The sequence below is a fragment of the Kogia breviceps genome, chromosome 4, assembly GCF_026419965.1.
Source record: "Kogia breviceps isolate mKogBre1 chromosome 4, mKogBre1 haplotype 1, whole genome shotgun sequence".
In the NCBI taxonomy this organism is placed as follows: domain Eukaryota; kingdom Metazoa; phylum Chordata; class Mammalia; order Artiodactyla; family Physeteridae; genus Kogia; species Kogia breviceps.
The window spans coordinates 81,505,074-81,524,010 of record NC_081313.1 but is presented as its reverse complement, the minus strand read 5'-3'; the positions used below and the strand labels follow the sequence as shown (position 1 = coordinate 81,524,010).

Sequence of the window (18,937 nt, the reverse complement as noted above, 5' to 3'; positions counted from 1 at the left end):
ATATAAACTATTTCACTATTTCCTGAACAGTTTATTCCAAAGAGCAACAGGGCCAAACTTCTGACTACTGGTGAAGTTAGTGGTATGCTTTCTTTTAATTACTATATTTTAGGTATTTTTGAGAAGACTTATTTTGAATTCTCCAGAAAGAACTTAACTTGTGACTTTCCTGCTTACACATCTACATCTTTCCCCTCAAGGTCAAGTGATTGAGTTCTAAACTGTGGCCTAGGGTTTAAAAAGTAGCTCTAAATTTGCCTTTCAACTTTCAAATACATTTGAAATATGAACTCATGATGTATGTGAAAGGTAATTTCATTTATGGAGCTAGTAAATTAACACAGTAATGCATGCAAATGTAGCATTTCAACATAATGTTTGTACTCCACAAAGCTACGAAAACTCAGAAAGAAAATAAGGAAGTGGGAACACTGATGAAACAGAAGATTCACATGATGTGAAAGCAAGAGCAAAATCCCCCAAGATCTATTCTTTACGTATCTTTTTTACATGTCTCTGAAACCCTGTGGTTAATACAATTCAGGAAAATAGTTTAGAGAGTTTCATATCCTCTGTTGATTACTAGAGTTTGTTGTCCTTCATGACAGGTCTTCATGCAGTCCATGTGTTTTACAGTGCATGTAATCACAATGTTAAAATGCAAAGGTCTTTCCAAATACTTCAGTTACAAGTAGAAAGTTTAAGTGATTTGGGAAGCAAAAAAGTCCTTGAACACTATGAGAATCCTTTAGTTTTCATATCGTCAAGCCTCATCATTTAAACTTTTACCCCTCTGAAAATTTTGATGGCTTACCAACTTTAAGCATCCATGTAATTGTAGATTTTTTTCAAGCTCTGAAAATATAACCATCAGTCACAAAACTCAATGATATTTTTTAATGTATGGTCATTCTTCCCAAGCCATGTTAAGTTAAACAGGAAGGGAAGATATTGCAAGATTCTAATTTTAAAACAATCTTACCAAATAATGAAAGAGTAGCCTAATGGGGACAAATTTTAAAAACTATAGTTACAAATTGAAGTGAATACAGCTATGTATTACACTGGTTTAGGATTGCAAGCTTTTCATTCGTATTTATTCAGAAGCCCCACATGTCCAATATTATTATTATTATTTTGTAATTTTCTTGTGAAGAATGGAACAATTTTCGTAAGACTTTAAGAGTGAAGAGGGGATTTTTGAAACATTAAAATTTGTTGAAACTTTAAAAATGTGTGACTACAAGATATAAAAATCAAGGTTTTTTCTTTATACGTTGATAACAAAATTATCAATGTATAACTTAAAATCTGAAAAAAACATTTAACCCAATGATGTAATTTAATATGCAATTAAATTATTATATAAGACATTAAAATATATTTTTACAAAATATATAATGTTAGACAAAAAATTATAGTTACTATAATTTGATTCATAATAGTCAAGTGCTATTTTTTATAATGGGATGGTTATATTTTATTTTCTGATTTTTTTAACATGTTGTAAAAAAAATTAAACAGTGCACAAAGTAGATCATCAGTTCCACCACCAACTACCATAGATAATTTCTTAAGAATTCTTCCAGGAAATAGACAAAACACACATTTTTTAAATTATATTTTATATGCATAAATATATTATATGTAAACTGTTCTATATTAGAATCATGTGTACTCTTCTGCATTTTTTTTGAAGTTTGTACTTTGGGGAGTTTGCTCTTGTAGTTCTCATCTCTATTCCCTTATATTATAATGCTCTTATCTCTACTGAGATATCTATACTAGAGCTTAATTGATTTAAACTTTAGATTTCTTTATAATTAGTTCTGGAAAAAATACTCAAACAATTCTATTTGAAATCTTTGCCCCTTGGCAAATATTATGAACTATTATTAACGTATTTAAACCAAAAATAAAATATCTCCCTTAATTATTTTATAAATTTTTATGTTCCATTAGTTTTATTATTTTAATTCTACTGTAACAAAAATGATGTCTTTGCCCTATTTTGTCACCACGTTCTAATTATTAATTTGTTTTAATATAAATATTCCTATAATAGGAACTATACTCATTAAAATGACAAGCTAATACTTTGTATTAATCAGGATAAATACTTGGATTGAGAATTCACTGGTGATCATTGAGATTGATAAAAATACATAGTGTTCAGTGATGTCACCTCCTTCATAGTTAATAATTCTAGAGTTATCCAACAATTTTGTAAACAAACATTTTCACCAAAATGATTTTTAAGGAAAAGATAAATTCAATTTGTATAGATTTTAAAATTTTCTATGTGAGTTCTACTTCTGACTTTCTTCTTTATCTTTTAGTTTAGAATACATATGCTACCCTTGTATTTGACAAATCTTCCAAATTTTTTTTATTAGAGGGATAATTTTACAACTACAAAAGAAATGTGCAATTGTGAGATAAGTTGACTATATGACTGCTTTAAATTTGCTTGGAATTAAGAATTTCATTTGAAATGCTTGATATAACCCATAACCATCATGACCTACAGCAATGTCTCTCAAATTGAAGTTCCCAGATGTATTTTGCTGGTTCTGAGAAAAAATATTCTTACTCCCTTTAAAACGTGTTTTTACATTGATCCAAGCTGAGAACACTGGCTTACAGAATTTTTAAGAATTACTTAGGAGTTTGATCAAAGAAGGTCAAAACAAACCCTTCTTATTCTGACCATAGACATGACTATTACAATCTTGAGTCTCAGATTTGTAGCCTTTGAACTGTGGGTATTGACATAAATAATCATTTAGATCCCTTGGGCTTTGAGTTTCACTGGTTCTGTACTTTAGTTGTTCTTACATGAATATTCAAAATGTCACAAACATTTGTACTTAATTTTCATAAATATCCTCAGGAATATCTTCTCTATAACCTAAAGGAGGTGTTGTTGTGGTTTTTTTTTTTTTTTGCGGTACGGGGGCTCTCACTGTTGTGGCCTCTCCCGTTGTGGAGCACAGGCTCCAGACGCACAGGCTCAGCAGCCATGGCTCAACGGGCCCAGCCACTCCGCGGCATGTGGGATCCTCCCAGACCGGGGCATGAACCCACGTCCCCTGCATCAGCAGGCGGACTCTCAACCACTGTACCACCAGGGAAGCCCTCGTTTAACTTTTTTTTTTTTTTTTTTTGCCTAATCATGTTTTATTTATTTATTTATTTATTTGTTAACATCTTTATTGGAGTATAACTTTTACAATGGTGTGTTAGTTTCTGCTTTACAACAAAGTGAATCAGTTATACATATACGTATGTTCCCATATCTCTTCCCTCTTGCGTCACCCTCCCTCCCACCCTCTCTATCCCACCCCTCTAGGTGGTCACAAAGCACAGAGGTGATCTCCCTGTGCTATGCGGCAGCTTCCCACTAGCTATCTAATTTACATTTAACTTCTGATTGTCACTAACTTAGGTAGCTTACTAAAATATTCCTGCTTTAAAGTCTGGAATTTAAATATTGTCTAGGAATTTGAATATTCTTTGCGTTCTTCAAGACCATAATTAAGCTAACCCACCCTCATCTAAATGTTTCTTGTTGACCGTAAAAGATACACACAGGCAAACACACACACATATACACACACAAATATGTATATGTGCATGTGTATATATATATATATATATGTATATAAGAAGGTATAGAAGAGATAAGTATATATCTGTTATGGGGCCATTTATTCTATTGAAGTTATTCTTTCTTTGGATTTCTACAATTATTAAATTTTTAAAAAGCATAGATCTTTCTATAAATGCAAATTATGGAAAATTATTTCTGGAGGAGTGTTTGTTGCATATATGGAAAGTAAAAGCATACACATATGCTATATATTACTCACAAGATACAATATTTAATATACTATTAGGACCTTACATATATTTACAAACTATGTAATATATAATATACAGTTATATAATACAGTATGCTAGTGAGATATATATATATATATATATATATATATAACAATTTATTCCATGCAAGTTGCTCTGCTAGACCTTGAGTGAATCAAACAATATTCAATAATACATTGTCTTTTTTTATAATGATGATACATTGTTGATTTATGTTCAACCTGTCCTCGCTTGGATTTTCAAGAATTGATTTGCCATGCTTAATATACAGCAAGTCTCCCACTCTATATTTATATTGTTGGCTATCTGAATTTATTATTTCTAGTAATTTCATCTTGTATTGGGAGACTAAGTATTCTTTTATACTATTACTGTGTCTAAATAACTTGAATTTTTTCCTCTTATTCAGAATATAAGATAATATTCTAATTAATCTGCATATTTCCTGTCCAGTGTACTCATATCTTCATTTTTGTTATTAAATAAAATTATGTTGAGCAATGGGATATCACTTAATGTAACCTCCTAAGTTTCCCAGGGTTTTACTGAATCACTGATGTTTTCTTTTATCATTCAGCCTGTAAACTAGCTGAGTATTTGATTCTCAATGTAATGATCAAGTTCATAATTCCTAGCTTGTAGATTTCAATGTAGGAAGGAATAACAAGCCTTACAGTAATTACATCAAGTGACATCTCTAGCTCACCTCCTATCTGTTTAGCTGTCAGTCTGTTGTAAAATATTTCATTGGTCAAGTATACTTTTCTATTAAAAGAAAAGAAGCACACATTAGTTTCTTTGTTACAGCGCATAATTTTCTATATGGTTCTTACAAATAAACAGGTTGTATTTTCATACATCTTCCAGCATCAACTTTTATTCCAGTTTTAAGACTAACACAAAAATACCGTATCTCAGACTTTAGTTTCTGAACTTATATTTCAGATGTGAAAATCTGACACTTTTAAATGAGTATAGAGATAAAAGGCTGTATAAAATTAGGTTGATCCTCTGCAGGCTAAATTCATATGAATGGCATGTACTTGCAGAAGAAGTTGAATCAGACCAGGCTTCCAGTAGAATCCCTGGTAAAAATATAAGCTGAAACAGACCATTAGTAGACTTCAGGAAATTTGAGTAAATTACCTCTGTTATTCAAGTGGATTATTTTAGAGTATTGAATCAACTCAAAGTTGCATAAGGAAAAGCAATTTTAAAAAACAACTTTGAAAATGGAGAGATTTCACTCCAAATGCTTCCTGAAAATGGCTTACTTGTTTTAAATTTAGTCTTAGTCCAAAAACATTTCCATATGGTTTCCATTTTGACTAATGAGCAACACAGCTGTAATACTTCTTTATAAAACGTGTGTCCTTCATTAATGCTTTTGAGTAGCTAGAAACTGCTTAATAGATATTTTAAACCTCATGATATTTCCATGATGGAATATTTCTTCCCTCACTGGGGACTCTGATATCCACCCTACTGCACTGCAGTGTTTCTTGATATCTTAATCTAGTTACCCTTGAGTCATGGTATTATTTTCTAGCAGCTCCCATCATTCATATTTCATTGTGGAATATGAAAATATAAATGGCTTATATCTGAGAAGTCATTCATAGGTGTATGGCCCAAACAGGACCCTGTGGGAAACAGAGCTGTCAGGCTGCCCTTAGCCAACATGTTTCCCAATTCTTGGTTCTCTCTCACTGAGATGAAAAGCTTTTGCAAAGTATTTAGAGTGTCTTCTGAGGAGTGGGGAAGCCTTCATGGCACTCAGTGATATTGATATATCCTGGGGTTTCTCCTTGGTATGTGTTTTTTTCTCTTCTCTACCTAGATCATTTCTACTTCTTCAGTTTAAAGGTTAGTTCCAGTTGGATACAGTTCCTCACTCTCCTTCCTTTCTCTGAAATTAACCTGGATATCCTTTCTCTGTATTCTCTTCACAAGGGATGTATGTTTCAAACAGAACAGTCATCATAATGTATGATTTTTTTTTTTATTATTTTCTCTGTCTTTTTATATTGTATATTTCATGAGAGAAAAGGTTGATTTATTCATCCTTTTATATACCTAAGAAAAAGTAAGAAAGCCCTGTGTTTGTTATGGTGGGGCCTGGGGCCCAGGTGCAAGGGAGTAGAGAATGGAGTCATGAAAAAAGGGCAAAATTGTGCTGGAAAAAGACTTTGAAGTTTGGTTTAGGGTTAGTTATTGAGAGCAATCAAAGAAGCAAGGCAGCAGCAGAAGGGAGGAAAGGGTTTTTTAATATAAATCTGAGTACCACTGGAAATCACATTAACCATTCAGCTTATGTTGAAACAGAAGGAAACCATGCCAGTAAGAAGGCTTGAATCTCAAATAATGAGGATAGAATGTGAATAACTTGTCTTTACAGCAATTTACTAATTAATCAACTGGTATTTATCAAGAACCAACTTGTGCCCAGTATTCACAACACTGTGAAAGCAATTCTTACTAAATTTTACCTACCTAAGTTGTTAGAATGAAAATATAAGTTCTAATTAAAAAGTAAATGGATCATAATAATGAAGTGTGACACTTGGGAACATCCAGACTGAACATCTACAAACTCATCCTGGCCACCTGAGAAAATTGCCTTTGTTCCATAATTTAATAACTTAATGTTATTCAATTATTATCTTTCAAAATCTCTCTCTCTATATATATATTTATTATTATTTATTTATTATGATGCTTTCTAAAGAAAATGGTTATTTCAAACATGTTAGCCGAGGAAAGAAATTTATTTTCATCATTTTTTAAAATTCATATACTGATATTTAGTATTCAGAACAAAGGTTTATACTGCTATATTTAAGAGCTACAGGAAAAATTCATGAATTTACTTCATGGATTGTATTCATTACATGCTTTTCGTTCTTTTATTGCCTTTCTACTCTCAAGACCCAATCTTGTAATGAGTGGTAGAAAGTACATAAATAACTTTAGAAATTCCCTTGTTTCTCTGACCTTTAAGAAAAAGAGTAACACTGATCAGTATGCAAAATGTCATGAATTGAATTCAATATGAATGTCTTGAATTAATCTGCATAAAGCTATTGTAATTTAATTCCAAGTGATCTGGCAATGACCACATTCAGAGATTTCTTATATACATTTAAATAATTAGTTGTGGGCTTCCCTGGTGGCGCAGTGGTTGAGAATCCGCCTGCCGATGCAGGGGACAAGGGTTCGTGCCCCGGTCTGGGAAGATCCCACGTGCCGCAGAGCGGCTGGGCCCGTGAACCATGGCCGCTGAGCCTGCGTGTCCGGAGCCTGTGCCCAGCAGCGGGAGAGGCCACAACGGTGAGAGGCCCGCGTACTGCAAAAAAAAAAATAAATAAATAATAATAATAATAATTAGTTGTGAATTTAAAATAAAAGGCAAATATATAATAATAAATTTTTAAACAGAGTGTATGACTAGATACAGTCTAAGTTTGCTGAGGAATTGTTATTGAATCAGGTATCCCAAAAATCTTTTAAAATTTACAGTTTCTTAGCTCCTCAGAGTAATTTAGATGTGGTTTGGCTTAAAAGAAATAGTTTAGGTTAAGTGTTTCCATTTGTTTGATCATAGTCAGCTAACTCTAGCTCCTCATATGATTGATCACATGATCACAGCCTCAAGCTACAACTTCCAAATTGTGGCTATAGATCTTTGAAATGACACCAGGTAACAATAATGTATACAAAGAGAATAAGGCAAAAGACTTGGGGCTTGACCACTAGAATTATCATGTGGGAAACAACTTATTGAGAGCATCTTTTGCATATTTCAAAGGCCCGTGCACTGGCACACCATGATTCCTATTGGCAAGAGATCAAGGAAAAGGCCACCTCTTCTTTTTCTCTCTTCTCACCCTTACCCCCAAATCATGTAAAAATTTGGGTGAATAAGTAAGGATGTTGTACAAGAATAAGGACTTTTGACTTTATTTTTAAAGTCCCTTTAACAATTCTTTCTGGTTTTGTGTTTATATACAAACCAAGAATTGGAAAGCACATAGGCCAGGGGCAGACTGGAAGCTCTGTTTCCTGCGGATTCCAGTTGGAGTCAGATACCTGAGATTGACTTCTCAGAAATGACATTTACATTTTCACACCTCATGGATGAAATAAGTGAAGAAGAGTGCTCAGAGAGACAAGAGAAAAATCAAAACCATAGAACCCTAGTAACAACCCATATTCAGTGGTAGGAAGAGAAACCACATGGCAGTGATCTGAGTCTGATACCTCTGCCAGCTTGTCCTCATCAATGCATATCCCAAAAAGCCAGGGCCATTCTTTGTTCCCCACTAATATGCTGAATGGTGTTCCTTTTTATGTATTAATAAGTGAGTGTGCTCTCCCTTGAAAGTAGGGCATTCGTGGTTCAATATGGTTTTCTGAAGACTGTATTTAAACACAATGTATATTTGTTGATAGATGTGGGAAATATTGTTCAGTAGTTTATTTTGAAAACCAATCAAATCACATTATATAAGTTGAAAATTCTTACACTTATTTTTTCAGATCAGTGTTCATTGTCACAATCCTTTCCTCCAAGTGGTATTACACTGGGACTCTCACTTCATGGGCCTAAGTGAAGGTAAAATCCTAAAGTATTTTCTCTGTTCTTAAGAACAGATTGTTTTTATCATATCTTAAGAACTTTAGCCTTTTAATACACCATTGTTACGCCTTGTCCATAAATTAAGTTTCCGTCTATATGGTAGAATTTTTGTATATGCCATGAAAAATTCCTGATTCCTCAAGACTCTACTTCTGTACAATATGAACAGATTTTTGTCTCAATGAGAAATAGCCACCTAAACTTCACATATTCAGGAGAGAGAGCAGCTTCGATAAGCAGTAAGGTACACATAACTGATAAGTAATTTTTACTTAATGGCAAATAGGTTGTTGGGATTAAAAGAAAGTAATCGTAAAGGCCCAATGAATATACATTGGGAGCAGCAGTACTGCTGATTTCTGTGCTAATGTTGTTCTTACCCTGTCTGTGCGTCTTTATCCAGCTGGATCATGAAGCTAGGTCTCTGAGATAAGGTCAGTACCAAAAAACTGTAGGTGACAAGTCACTGCTCTGTATTAGATAAATGCCTGCTGTATTCTTGCTTTTATATGAGTTTTCAGAACAAGATCTCATTGCCACAGCAGTGGTATTATTTAGCTACATTCCCTGATTAAATGTTTCCTGGAGAGAATATCAGTCAAATACTAGTGTATTAAGAACTCAGTTACAATCACTCAATCCTACCTTGCTTTAACTTTTATCCTCAAACCGTCATCCAGTGGCCATGTTGGCAGTCGAATGAAATGTGTTGCAGAGAGATTGGGCAGGCAGTTGCTATCTTATCATTAATTCCTTACCAAAAAGAAACAGGTTTTATTTCAGGCAGTATACATTTTCATTGTCAACACCAAATTGTTTTCATAATGAAAATATGGGTCATATTGCTTGTCCTAGTCTCTAATTACTCATTGAAAGCATGCTTTTGAAGAAAATATTGCCCTTTGATGTCACTCTAGAGATAGCAAAATCAGTGGGAGAATTCATTTCTTCTTCTTTAAAAAATAAAATGTAATAAAGTAATAGTACAATAAAGTAATTAGGAATTCTTAGATACTTAGCTTGTATAGATTCCACTGAATGAATTATATGGACTGAGTTTCCTTGGCCTTTGCAATAAGATCAAAGAAATTGGCCAGAATTAATAAAGCTGTAGCACCAAGCAACTGAGTTCAGATTTAGAGCTTCCTTGTTTCAGATATCCAATGATATTTGTGCCAGTCTCAAACTTTGATGAAATTAAATAGCTAAAACAATCATGTGACATCTGGATATTCTTACATGATCTAAAATGCAAGGGATTCTATATTACACTACTAATATTTTTTGATGATTTAGTCTAATAGAATTTAACTTCATTTTTTTCCCTTTACTCCAATGGATCTTACTTAAAGTAAAATTATTACTTACAGCTAAAGTTATAATTTTGCATTTTATTCTATTGATCATCTTACGCTTCTCAAGAGAATTCTGCAAACTTTCTGCAGAAATTATTTTGTAGCCATATATAAAATTTTTGCAGTATGACAACCTGATCTTGCATTAAAATAGCTATTTCTCTGTAGAGCTTGGGAAAATTATACAGTCATAATATTTGACAGCATCTATTTTAAAATAATAAAAATTAAAGGAACAGTGTTGGGGTGGAATATGGGCACTTTCCCAAAACTCTCATGTTTGTTTTTGCTTCTTGGTATTCACCATTAACAAAAAAGAAATTGATACTTTGTGAATTCACGGTGTTGTAGTCTTATAATCCGTCAGCAGGTCTCCATTAATAAAAGTAACTTCTAGGCAGAATCAGTGCTGCTAAGCACATTTTGTAGTTTATTCAGCTGGCAAATATTGTCTCTCTTTTTTCCCTAGAACAGATGCCTACAACAGTATTGTTGTCAGTTTCCAACTTAGTAAGCTAATTATTTTATGGGAAATAATTAACACAGAATATGTTTCATACAAATATTTTAGTAATGCAGAAAGCATGGCATTCCTATCAGAGTGCACAAAAAAATGAAATACAAAGTTTTTCATTAAAAAGTTTATACTGAAGTGGCAAAATACTTTAAATTTCATAATTCCACATTTGGAAAATATGAATAGATGTGTTTCTGCATGTTCACCCCTTCAACACTTATAGATGCATTCTGTGCCAGGAGCTGGGCTAGGTCTGAAGCTGCAGAGAAAGTAACAAAACCATGGGCTTCCTCAAGCGATGGAATCCCCTCCTTCGTAATCCAGAGATTCATATAAGGAAGAGACAAGGTAATTTGGAAATGCTAGCCCAAGGGATTTGGCAAATGCTTGGAATATCTCCAGTGGGATATATGAGCTGAGTGGGATCACTGAGCAGAGATGCACAAAAGAGTTTCCAAGCTGTGTTAAAGGTTAGCTAGGGGTATAGACCAAGAACTCACAGCAGTGCCTGTTCTCTAATTGTATCATAGCTAAATACTGCATAATAGTCCTCTTTTGAAAGAACTAAACAGAATGACTTCGATACCTTATGGCTTGATTTTTAATTAAAAGACTATTCATCAGAATCCCAATTTACAAAAAGCTTCAAGATCTGAACAGTGATTCCACATGCTAAAATTTATTCTAGAAAGGGATGGAAGGTGATAAAAGGAAACAGGTATACAACTACTAAAATGAGTAACCTGTTTAGAAATAATTCAAGGTAACAGAACAAAATTTTATTCAGATGGATTTATGAATCTCTCTTCTTTGTCCACCATGATATATGGTGGGTTTGACATTTCCCTTGTTCTGGTTTTCTCATTTTACTTGGTGTGCACAGGAACTAAGTCCTTGGATTTTTCACAGCATGTGAGACACTGAATATGATGAGGAAGAGGCATACTGGGACTGCAAATAGATTAGGTGGATGGCAGGGATTTACTGGAGAATAGAAGAGGAAGAAACAATTACAAAAAAATAAAGGAAAAAAGGTGACACACCACTATTTTCTTTCACTTTATTATTTTGGATCTATATAATAGGAAAACTTTGGAGACTGGCTTTCTTTTATCCTTAAGAAACCTGGGGACAGGAAAGTCACAAGAGCAAGCATAGGCTTTCTGAGAAGGAGACTGAAAGGCAGACCAGACTGTTCAAATGTGATGCTGCCCTGACTGGCCAGGAGATGATGGAGACATGCAGTTTCCTCTCCAGCAGTTAGTGTGCTAGGAAATGACTGCATTGCACAAGCCTTGTGACTCACGATGAAATGAACTGCTTGGGGAATTTGGCTTCCTCACTCAGTGTTCTGAACCTTTTAACACTTAGGTTTGACTGGGGACTTTCTAAACAAGCTGATGGTTGATGATGTTAGGGAACATTTTCATAGCTTGTTCTTCATTTCGTTGTGGTAATACATTGAAAACAAGTTTTGTAGTTTCTTTGAAAATCCCCCATCTTTAACCCTAAAGGAACCTCTAAAATCGCCATGTATTTATGTATGTTCATCAAGCAACTATATTCTTTGCTTGGGATTTCTTTTAAAATAGCACTATATTCCTCCCTAAAATAAGTAGAAAATATATGAAAATGTTAAAATAAAAGGTGCAAGGAAGTTCATAACTGCTTAGAAAATTTTAACCCATTTGAAAAGCATTGAAGATTGTCATTTCACACATCAGAAAATTTTGCTTTGTCTCACTGATAAAACCATATATAATATAAAGTTCAGGATCAGGAATAGTTAAAAAAAGATTCGAGGTGTAGTGAAAATATTTAAAGGATATAATTTTTTAAATATATAAATATGTTATGCATAGCTAATTAATGTATCTTGAAGAGACTGTAGTGACCCTTCGACGTAATTGAGCTAAACCCCTTATTTTACAAAGCAGGCTATTGAGAGCCAGTCTGATCCAAGACTAGACATGCAGATAGTAGCAGAGCCAGAATTGCTGATGCCAGTGGCTCACTTTCCACCCATATCTCTATAGAAAAGTGTAGCTTTATATTAGTATGATAATATTTGTGCCATTTTATCATTCCTTTTGGATGTATGATTTTTCAATATAATAAAACCTATTTATGTAGCTTTGTACTCTTTACCAAAATGATATTCAGAAAGTGAATTCATTCCTGTTTATGTTATCACAGATCTTCTACTGTTTCTGGCCTGTGTTTCCTGGCCAGAGATAAAATAAAATTATTTTTCATAGACAAGAAGAGGAAACAACCAAATAAACTGTGTGTCTAGCTAAGGATTTATACCCCAAACTTCAGGCACAAGTTTTTAAGTAATTCTAATATAGAATTCCAATTTTTTTCCAATTCCAAAAGAGGTAACACAAATCTTATAGGAGGGTTCTGGAGCATTTCATTAAATTTAAGTTCATTTATCTGCTCAGGCTTTCAGCTGACATCTGCAGAGCAAAATCAAGATCTCTTCTAGAAAATTGATTGATGGTGTGCCATATTATTTGTAAAACTCAAACCATCTAAATTTGAAATATTTTATTTTAAGTGAAATTTGAAATACCATAAGGAACTTTAAAATTATTTGTCCAGAGAACCAGTGAAATTTGTGTTATAACTAAATATCAATTCTTACACATTGTAAGTTGGTGAAAGGCTATAGGAATAAAAAATCTGTTTTAAGAGCTAGCTTTGTCAACATAGTTTAAATAGTTTTGCTGGGAAGCTTAATGTGGATGACATTGTTTCACAATTTGCTGAAATTACCTAGTGATAATTATGTTTTCTATCCTACATGTTTATTAGTCCATACAAAGCAAATGTTCATGAAGATATACCTGAGAAAAGTACCAGAGAATATATTCTAACTAGCTACAATGTTGATGACTTAGACTTGAATCTCTGGACTCAAGTCTTTATTTTAAATTCAGATTAAACTAATTGCATTCTTATAGGTAAATAAGCAAACAACTTGTTATACTGTTTTATTTTAGTATTTAATTTAACAGGTTTTTTGCTCTAGTGCTCCCTGTAGTATTCCCAACATAATCAGGTACTAATGTTTGGACTGGAATGAGAAAAGTATAATTTAGATATTATTTCTGGTCAAGACAGAGTCTTTTAAATATATTGTTTTCGGCGTCTACTTGGCACTCATCTCTGTTAGTGGTATAAGTAATATAATGTTGGTTTTCATTAAAATACTTGATTTCTTTCATTTCTCTTGTAGAAACACCCTATTGCTGTTTCTGTACCTCTTCCTGATTATGGAATAGGGATATCAAACTGATGACTGACCAGTCCACTGACTTGTTTAACAACACAGATTTTTTTTTTTTTTTTTTTTTTTTGTGGTATGCGGGCCTCTCACTATTGCGGCCTCTCCCGTTGCGGAGCACAGGCTCAGTTGCCATGGCTCACGGGCCCAGCCGCTGCACGGCACGCGGGATCTTCCCGGACCGGGGCACGAACCCGTGTCCCCCCTATCGGCAGGCGGACTCTCAACCACTGCGCCACCAGGGAAGCCCAACACAGATATTTTTAAATGAATTTTTTTGCTAATATTTAAGATCCATGAGCTTTCAAATAAAAATTTCAATTTCTATTGTTTTTTTTTTTTTTTTTTTTTTTTTTTTGCCGTACGCGGGCCCCTCACTGTTGTGGCCCCTCCCGTTGCGGAGCACAGGCTCCGGACGCGCAGGCTCAGCGGCCATGGCTCACGGGCCCAGCCGCTCCGCGGCATGTGGGATCTTCCCGCACTGAGGCACAAACCCGTATTCCCTGTATCGGCAGGCGGACTCTCAACCACTGCGCCACCAGGGAAGCCCTCTGTTGATTCTTTAAATATCAGAAGATCTGGCAATACTGGACCTTCATTTCTTTAAGATGACTGTGAGCCAGAGCTGAGTTGTCCTGTCTTCTGTGTCTAGGCGTTGTTATCCAGTCTTCACCAGACACACACCCCTTTGTTTCTTCCATCCTGACAATTACCCTAATTAACTTATCTTGATTCTCTGCTTTATCCAGCTCTTAACCATTAGTTTGATTGTTCTACTCTTGGGGAGGAGAATGAGGTATAAACATATATAGCAATTGATTCAGACAGTCTTAGAACTGGAGAAAACTTTGTATATCATCTAATCAAAGGTCTCACTAAAAATAATGACATTAATTCATATTTGGGCAAGTTAAGTGACTTACTGAGACTGTACATACAGTAGCTTAGTCTCAAACATCCATCTTTCAATACCAAATGTCATGTTCTTTTCACTATCTTAAGAAACTAGTTGTGGAATAGTTGCAGAAAATTACTCAGCATTTCACCAATAGAGGTTCTTTTCAGGTAGTGTGTGCTAATAAATGTTTAATAATCAGCTCTCTAGGAAAACAGACAAACCTGGATTATAGCATTTGCTGATTTCCATAGTGTAACCACTCCCACCATGTCCAATTTCAGGCTGCTTATGAGACATCAACCAGCTCATAAAATTCAAGAAAATTTAGCAATGGCTCTTGTGAATCATTAAGAGCCACCTCCAGCAAACCAGAATACTTGTATTATTCAAGGAGAATCTTGTGTATATTACAGAGAAATTCAGGCCATTAGCAATACATGCTTACTAAACAAAATCCTTTCTATCAGGAATGTCTATCTCACTTAGTAGAATATTTTCTTTTTATTGTATCTGTCATCATTGTTTAGATCAGCTAATACAGATGCACTGACAGCACTGATATATATAAAAGAAAAATCAATCACTTTTATATAATTCATCTCTTTGGTTTATTATTCTAATCAAATATAAGCATGCATAATGGATCACTTATAATTTCTAAAGTGGAGTCTCTGAATGTTATTGACTAAAGAAAAAGTACTCAAATTCTTCTCCCTGCTATTGAGTTTGGCCTGGCTAAATGCTTTGAATGGCATTCAATTTTATGATGTTTCTCAGAAATGAATATGTACTCAAAACTTATTATTTACCTACATATTGTTCTTTTTTCTAAAATGTAAGAACTAATCTTACTAATGATAGTTATGATATGGCAAAATTCTTATGTTCTAATTTCTCTATTATAAAAGCTTGAAAGCATTTTGACAAGAGTTAAAATTTTCCATTTTATCCTAGAAACTTGGTAGCTTTGACATTGATACTCACAGGTAAGAAATATGTTTACTTACATAATTGGAAAATTTTGATTTCTTAATGACATAACCTAAAAACAAAAATAATATGTAAAAATGACAATAACCTATCTGAGAAAGTAAAATTTTATTGTCATTTCCTTTGGTCATAACTAAAAATATAGGAAGAAAAAATAATTTTTGGTAAAAATGTTATAAATAAAACAAATAAGTTTTAATACTTGATAACATGATTAAAATACTATAACAAATTTATATATTTACACATTTGTATATATGTGTGTGTTAATGTGCATCCAATTCTATATTAGGTACTAGATATTCCAGAACTCTAATGGAGTTTTCTATTGAACTACTTGAATTAATTGTTATTACAGAATAAGATTCATTTCTAAATAGAAAAAGAGTATGTGTGCAAAGTAGCAGTTCAGATTTATAGGAAAAATATTTCATTTACTCTACATTTTACTATAACTCCTAGTTATTTATTTCCGAGATGTTTTAGGTTAAGAAACTGAAATATTGTTTCCTCCTTATTCCATAAAAAAGCATCTCAGCAAAGAGTAGAACCAAACCTTTTACAGCAATACTTGAGATCATACAGAATTCATCATTACTCTGTTTTTTAGCAGTTTTAATCTTATAATTGAGGAGGATGATTTTTGTCAAGAAAACTGATTTTATAGAGCTGTACAGGCAAAATAGTATAGTGGATGTTGCATCTAAAATCTCTTAAATTCATTCCATGGTTGAATGTCGGTCCATTGTAACCATCGCATCTACAATATTTCACCGCTGGTGCTGGGAGATGGCTTGTCCAATGCCACAGAGCCAGTAAGTGTTACAGACAGCAAATCTGTGCCATTTGTTTCCATTAATTGTCTTACCTGATTGAGAGAAGCAATAAGAAACAGCAAATATAGTATTTGATTTAGGAAAAGCAAGAAAAATAAGTTTTGGATTTGAACAATTAAATCCTAGTGAAAGGTTCCTGCTGCTTACAGGACCTGTGAACACCATTTATTTTATTTTGTCTGTGAGAACACTGGCAAACTGGAAGAACATGTGTGTGCGCACACGTGTTTGTATGTATGTGAGTGTGTTGTGCTGGGAGAATCACTTGGCACAGTTGTTGAGCTCTATCTTCTGTTATTTATAGTTTTTTACCTATCACATAAAGGAAATCATCTCTTTTTCCCAGTGGTTTGGAGAAGGTTAGGACTTTGAGTCTGGGGTGAGCAGTGAAAAAAAAAAAAAAGAACATAAAAGTAAAATTTCCTGTGTTTTAATATTTTAGAATTATCCTCAAGACAGAATTTGGTATAGAAATGGGTGCAAAAGACTAAGATATAAATTGGCTTATGATTTTGTTTTATGGGTTCTCCCCAAATTTGAAGAAAATATAGAAAATAAAGCTGCAGGAATCTATCTACTACCTACCTACCTGTCTATCATATATCTATGTATCTATCTATGTATCTATCTATGTATCTACCTATCTATCATATATCTGTCCTATCTTTTTTCTTTCTTTCTTTCTAAACCAATTCAGCATTGACTCCCGAAGTACCTCTGACACTTACAATGACTCGGATTTTACAAGTGAAAGTAGAGCTAATAATCAGAATGGCCTCTTATTTCCCTCAGGTATAATGAGTATACGTATGTATGTGTGTGTGTGTGTCTTTTAGCACTAACAAGAAAATTCCCTAAACTTCCATTAGAGCTCCTGTGAGTAAAGTCAATAGTGATAATAACTGACATAGGAATGTTTTTACCTGGAAATTGGAAAGTTGGTCTCCAAAGTATTCCATTTTAATGTCAGCACAGAACAGTAGCAATTTTCTCTGATGGATTTTATTCTTTCCCAAGTATCAGTGTTATTTCTGCCAAATCTAAGTAGAAACAGAATCCAGAGATGATAAAATACTTTTTAGAAATGTTTTTTCTAATAATGCACAATTCAAGTTGATTGTTTATTTTTTATTCCTAAAATTATTTGTCCCCTTCAGAGATAGAGAATGATAACTTTGACAAGTTAAGAAGTCAACTTGAGGGCTTCCCTGGTGGCGCAGTGGTTGAGAGTCCGCCTGCCAATGTAGGGGACACGGGTTCATGCCCCGGTCTGGGAAGATCCCACATGCCGCGGAGCTGCTGGGCTCGTGAGCCATGGCCGCTGAGCCTGCGCGTCCGGAGCCTGTGCTTCGCAAAGGGAGAGGCCCCAACAGTGAGAGGCCCGCGTACCGCAAAAAAAAAAAAAAAAAGTCAACTTGTGATTTAACATTTGCCATAGAAAAGTGAAAGTTGTTTAATTTCAGGTTATACTTAATAAGGAGTACCATCGATTTAACTGAGAAAAGCATGTTAAACTTTTTTTCTACTTTAGATTTTAGAAGTATTTCTACTTCTCTGCAATATTTATTAGTTAATGCAACATGCCTAATAACTAATCTCAGAATAATGCCCACGAAAATTACAACATGGAGTATTGGACCCTCAGTCACATTTTACTTTTTAGTAATTTATTTTTTTAATTTCAAATTGAATTCATGTAACTAAAAACATCCAACTAAAAATGGCGTGGCCAAATTAATAGCATTACTAAGATTCAGCTCAACATAATTTTTAGGGCACAGACTCTGGAGGGAGATCATTTATTATTTCCCAGTTCCACAGCTTACCAAGTCTTACTTTGGGCCAGTTCTTCATGCTCATCAAGCTTTAGGTTTCTGATCTGTAAAATGGGCTTATTAATATCTACTTCATAGGGTTGCTGAGAGGATCTTTTGAGTTATATGTAAAGCATAGAGATTAGTGCCTGACACATTATAAGTGCTCAACAAGGCTTGGCTCTAATTAATGCATCGCTGAAAAACAGGTTCAATAAATTACCCTTTGGGTAATTAAGAAAAGCTTATTTCTTTTTTTATTGAAGTATAGTTGATTTACAATATTGTGTTAATTTCTGCTGTACAGCAAAGTGATTCAGTTATACATATATATACATTCTTTTCCTATATTATTTTCCATCATGGAAAAGAATATTCTATGGTTTATCATAGAATACTGAATATAGTTCTCTGTACTATACAGTAGGACCTTGTTGTTTATCCATTCCATATATAATAGCTTACATCTGCTGTCTCCAACATCCCCCTCCATCCCTCTCCCAGCCCCCTTCCACTTGGCAACCACAAGTCTGCTCTCTATTTCCATGAGTCTGTTTCTGTATTGTAGATAGGTTCATTTGTGTCATATTTTAGACTCCACATATAAGGGATACATATGGTATTTGTCTTTCTCATTCTGACTTACTTCATTAGTATAATGATCTCTAGTTGCATCCATGTTGCTGCAAATGGCATTATTTCATTCTTTTT

The 18,937-nt window shown here is 33.9% G+C and overlaps 1 protein-coding gene across 2 annotated transcripts in view; it reads left to right on the top strand.

The window, feature by feature from the left end:
* ST8SIA4 (ST8 alpha-N-acetyl-neuraminide alpha-2,8-sialyltransferase 4) overlaps positions 1-18,937 on the top strand; it is a 109,059-nt gene that overhangs the window by 53,637 nt on the left and 36,485 nt on the right. The window contains exon 5 of one of the 2 annotated variants that reach the window (XM_067031385.1): positions 8,425-8,500. The exons of the other annotated variant lie outside the window; for it this stretch is intronic. Within the exon in view, the coding sequence (XP_066887486.1) occupies positions 8,425-8,494 (70 nt within the window). The 3' untranslated portion in view covers positions 8,495-8,500. The remainder of the gene's footprint in view (positions 1-8,424; positions 8,501-18,937) is intronic. 2 annotated transcript variants of the gene reach the window in all.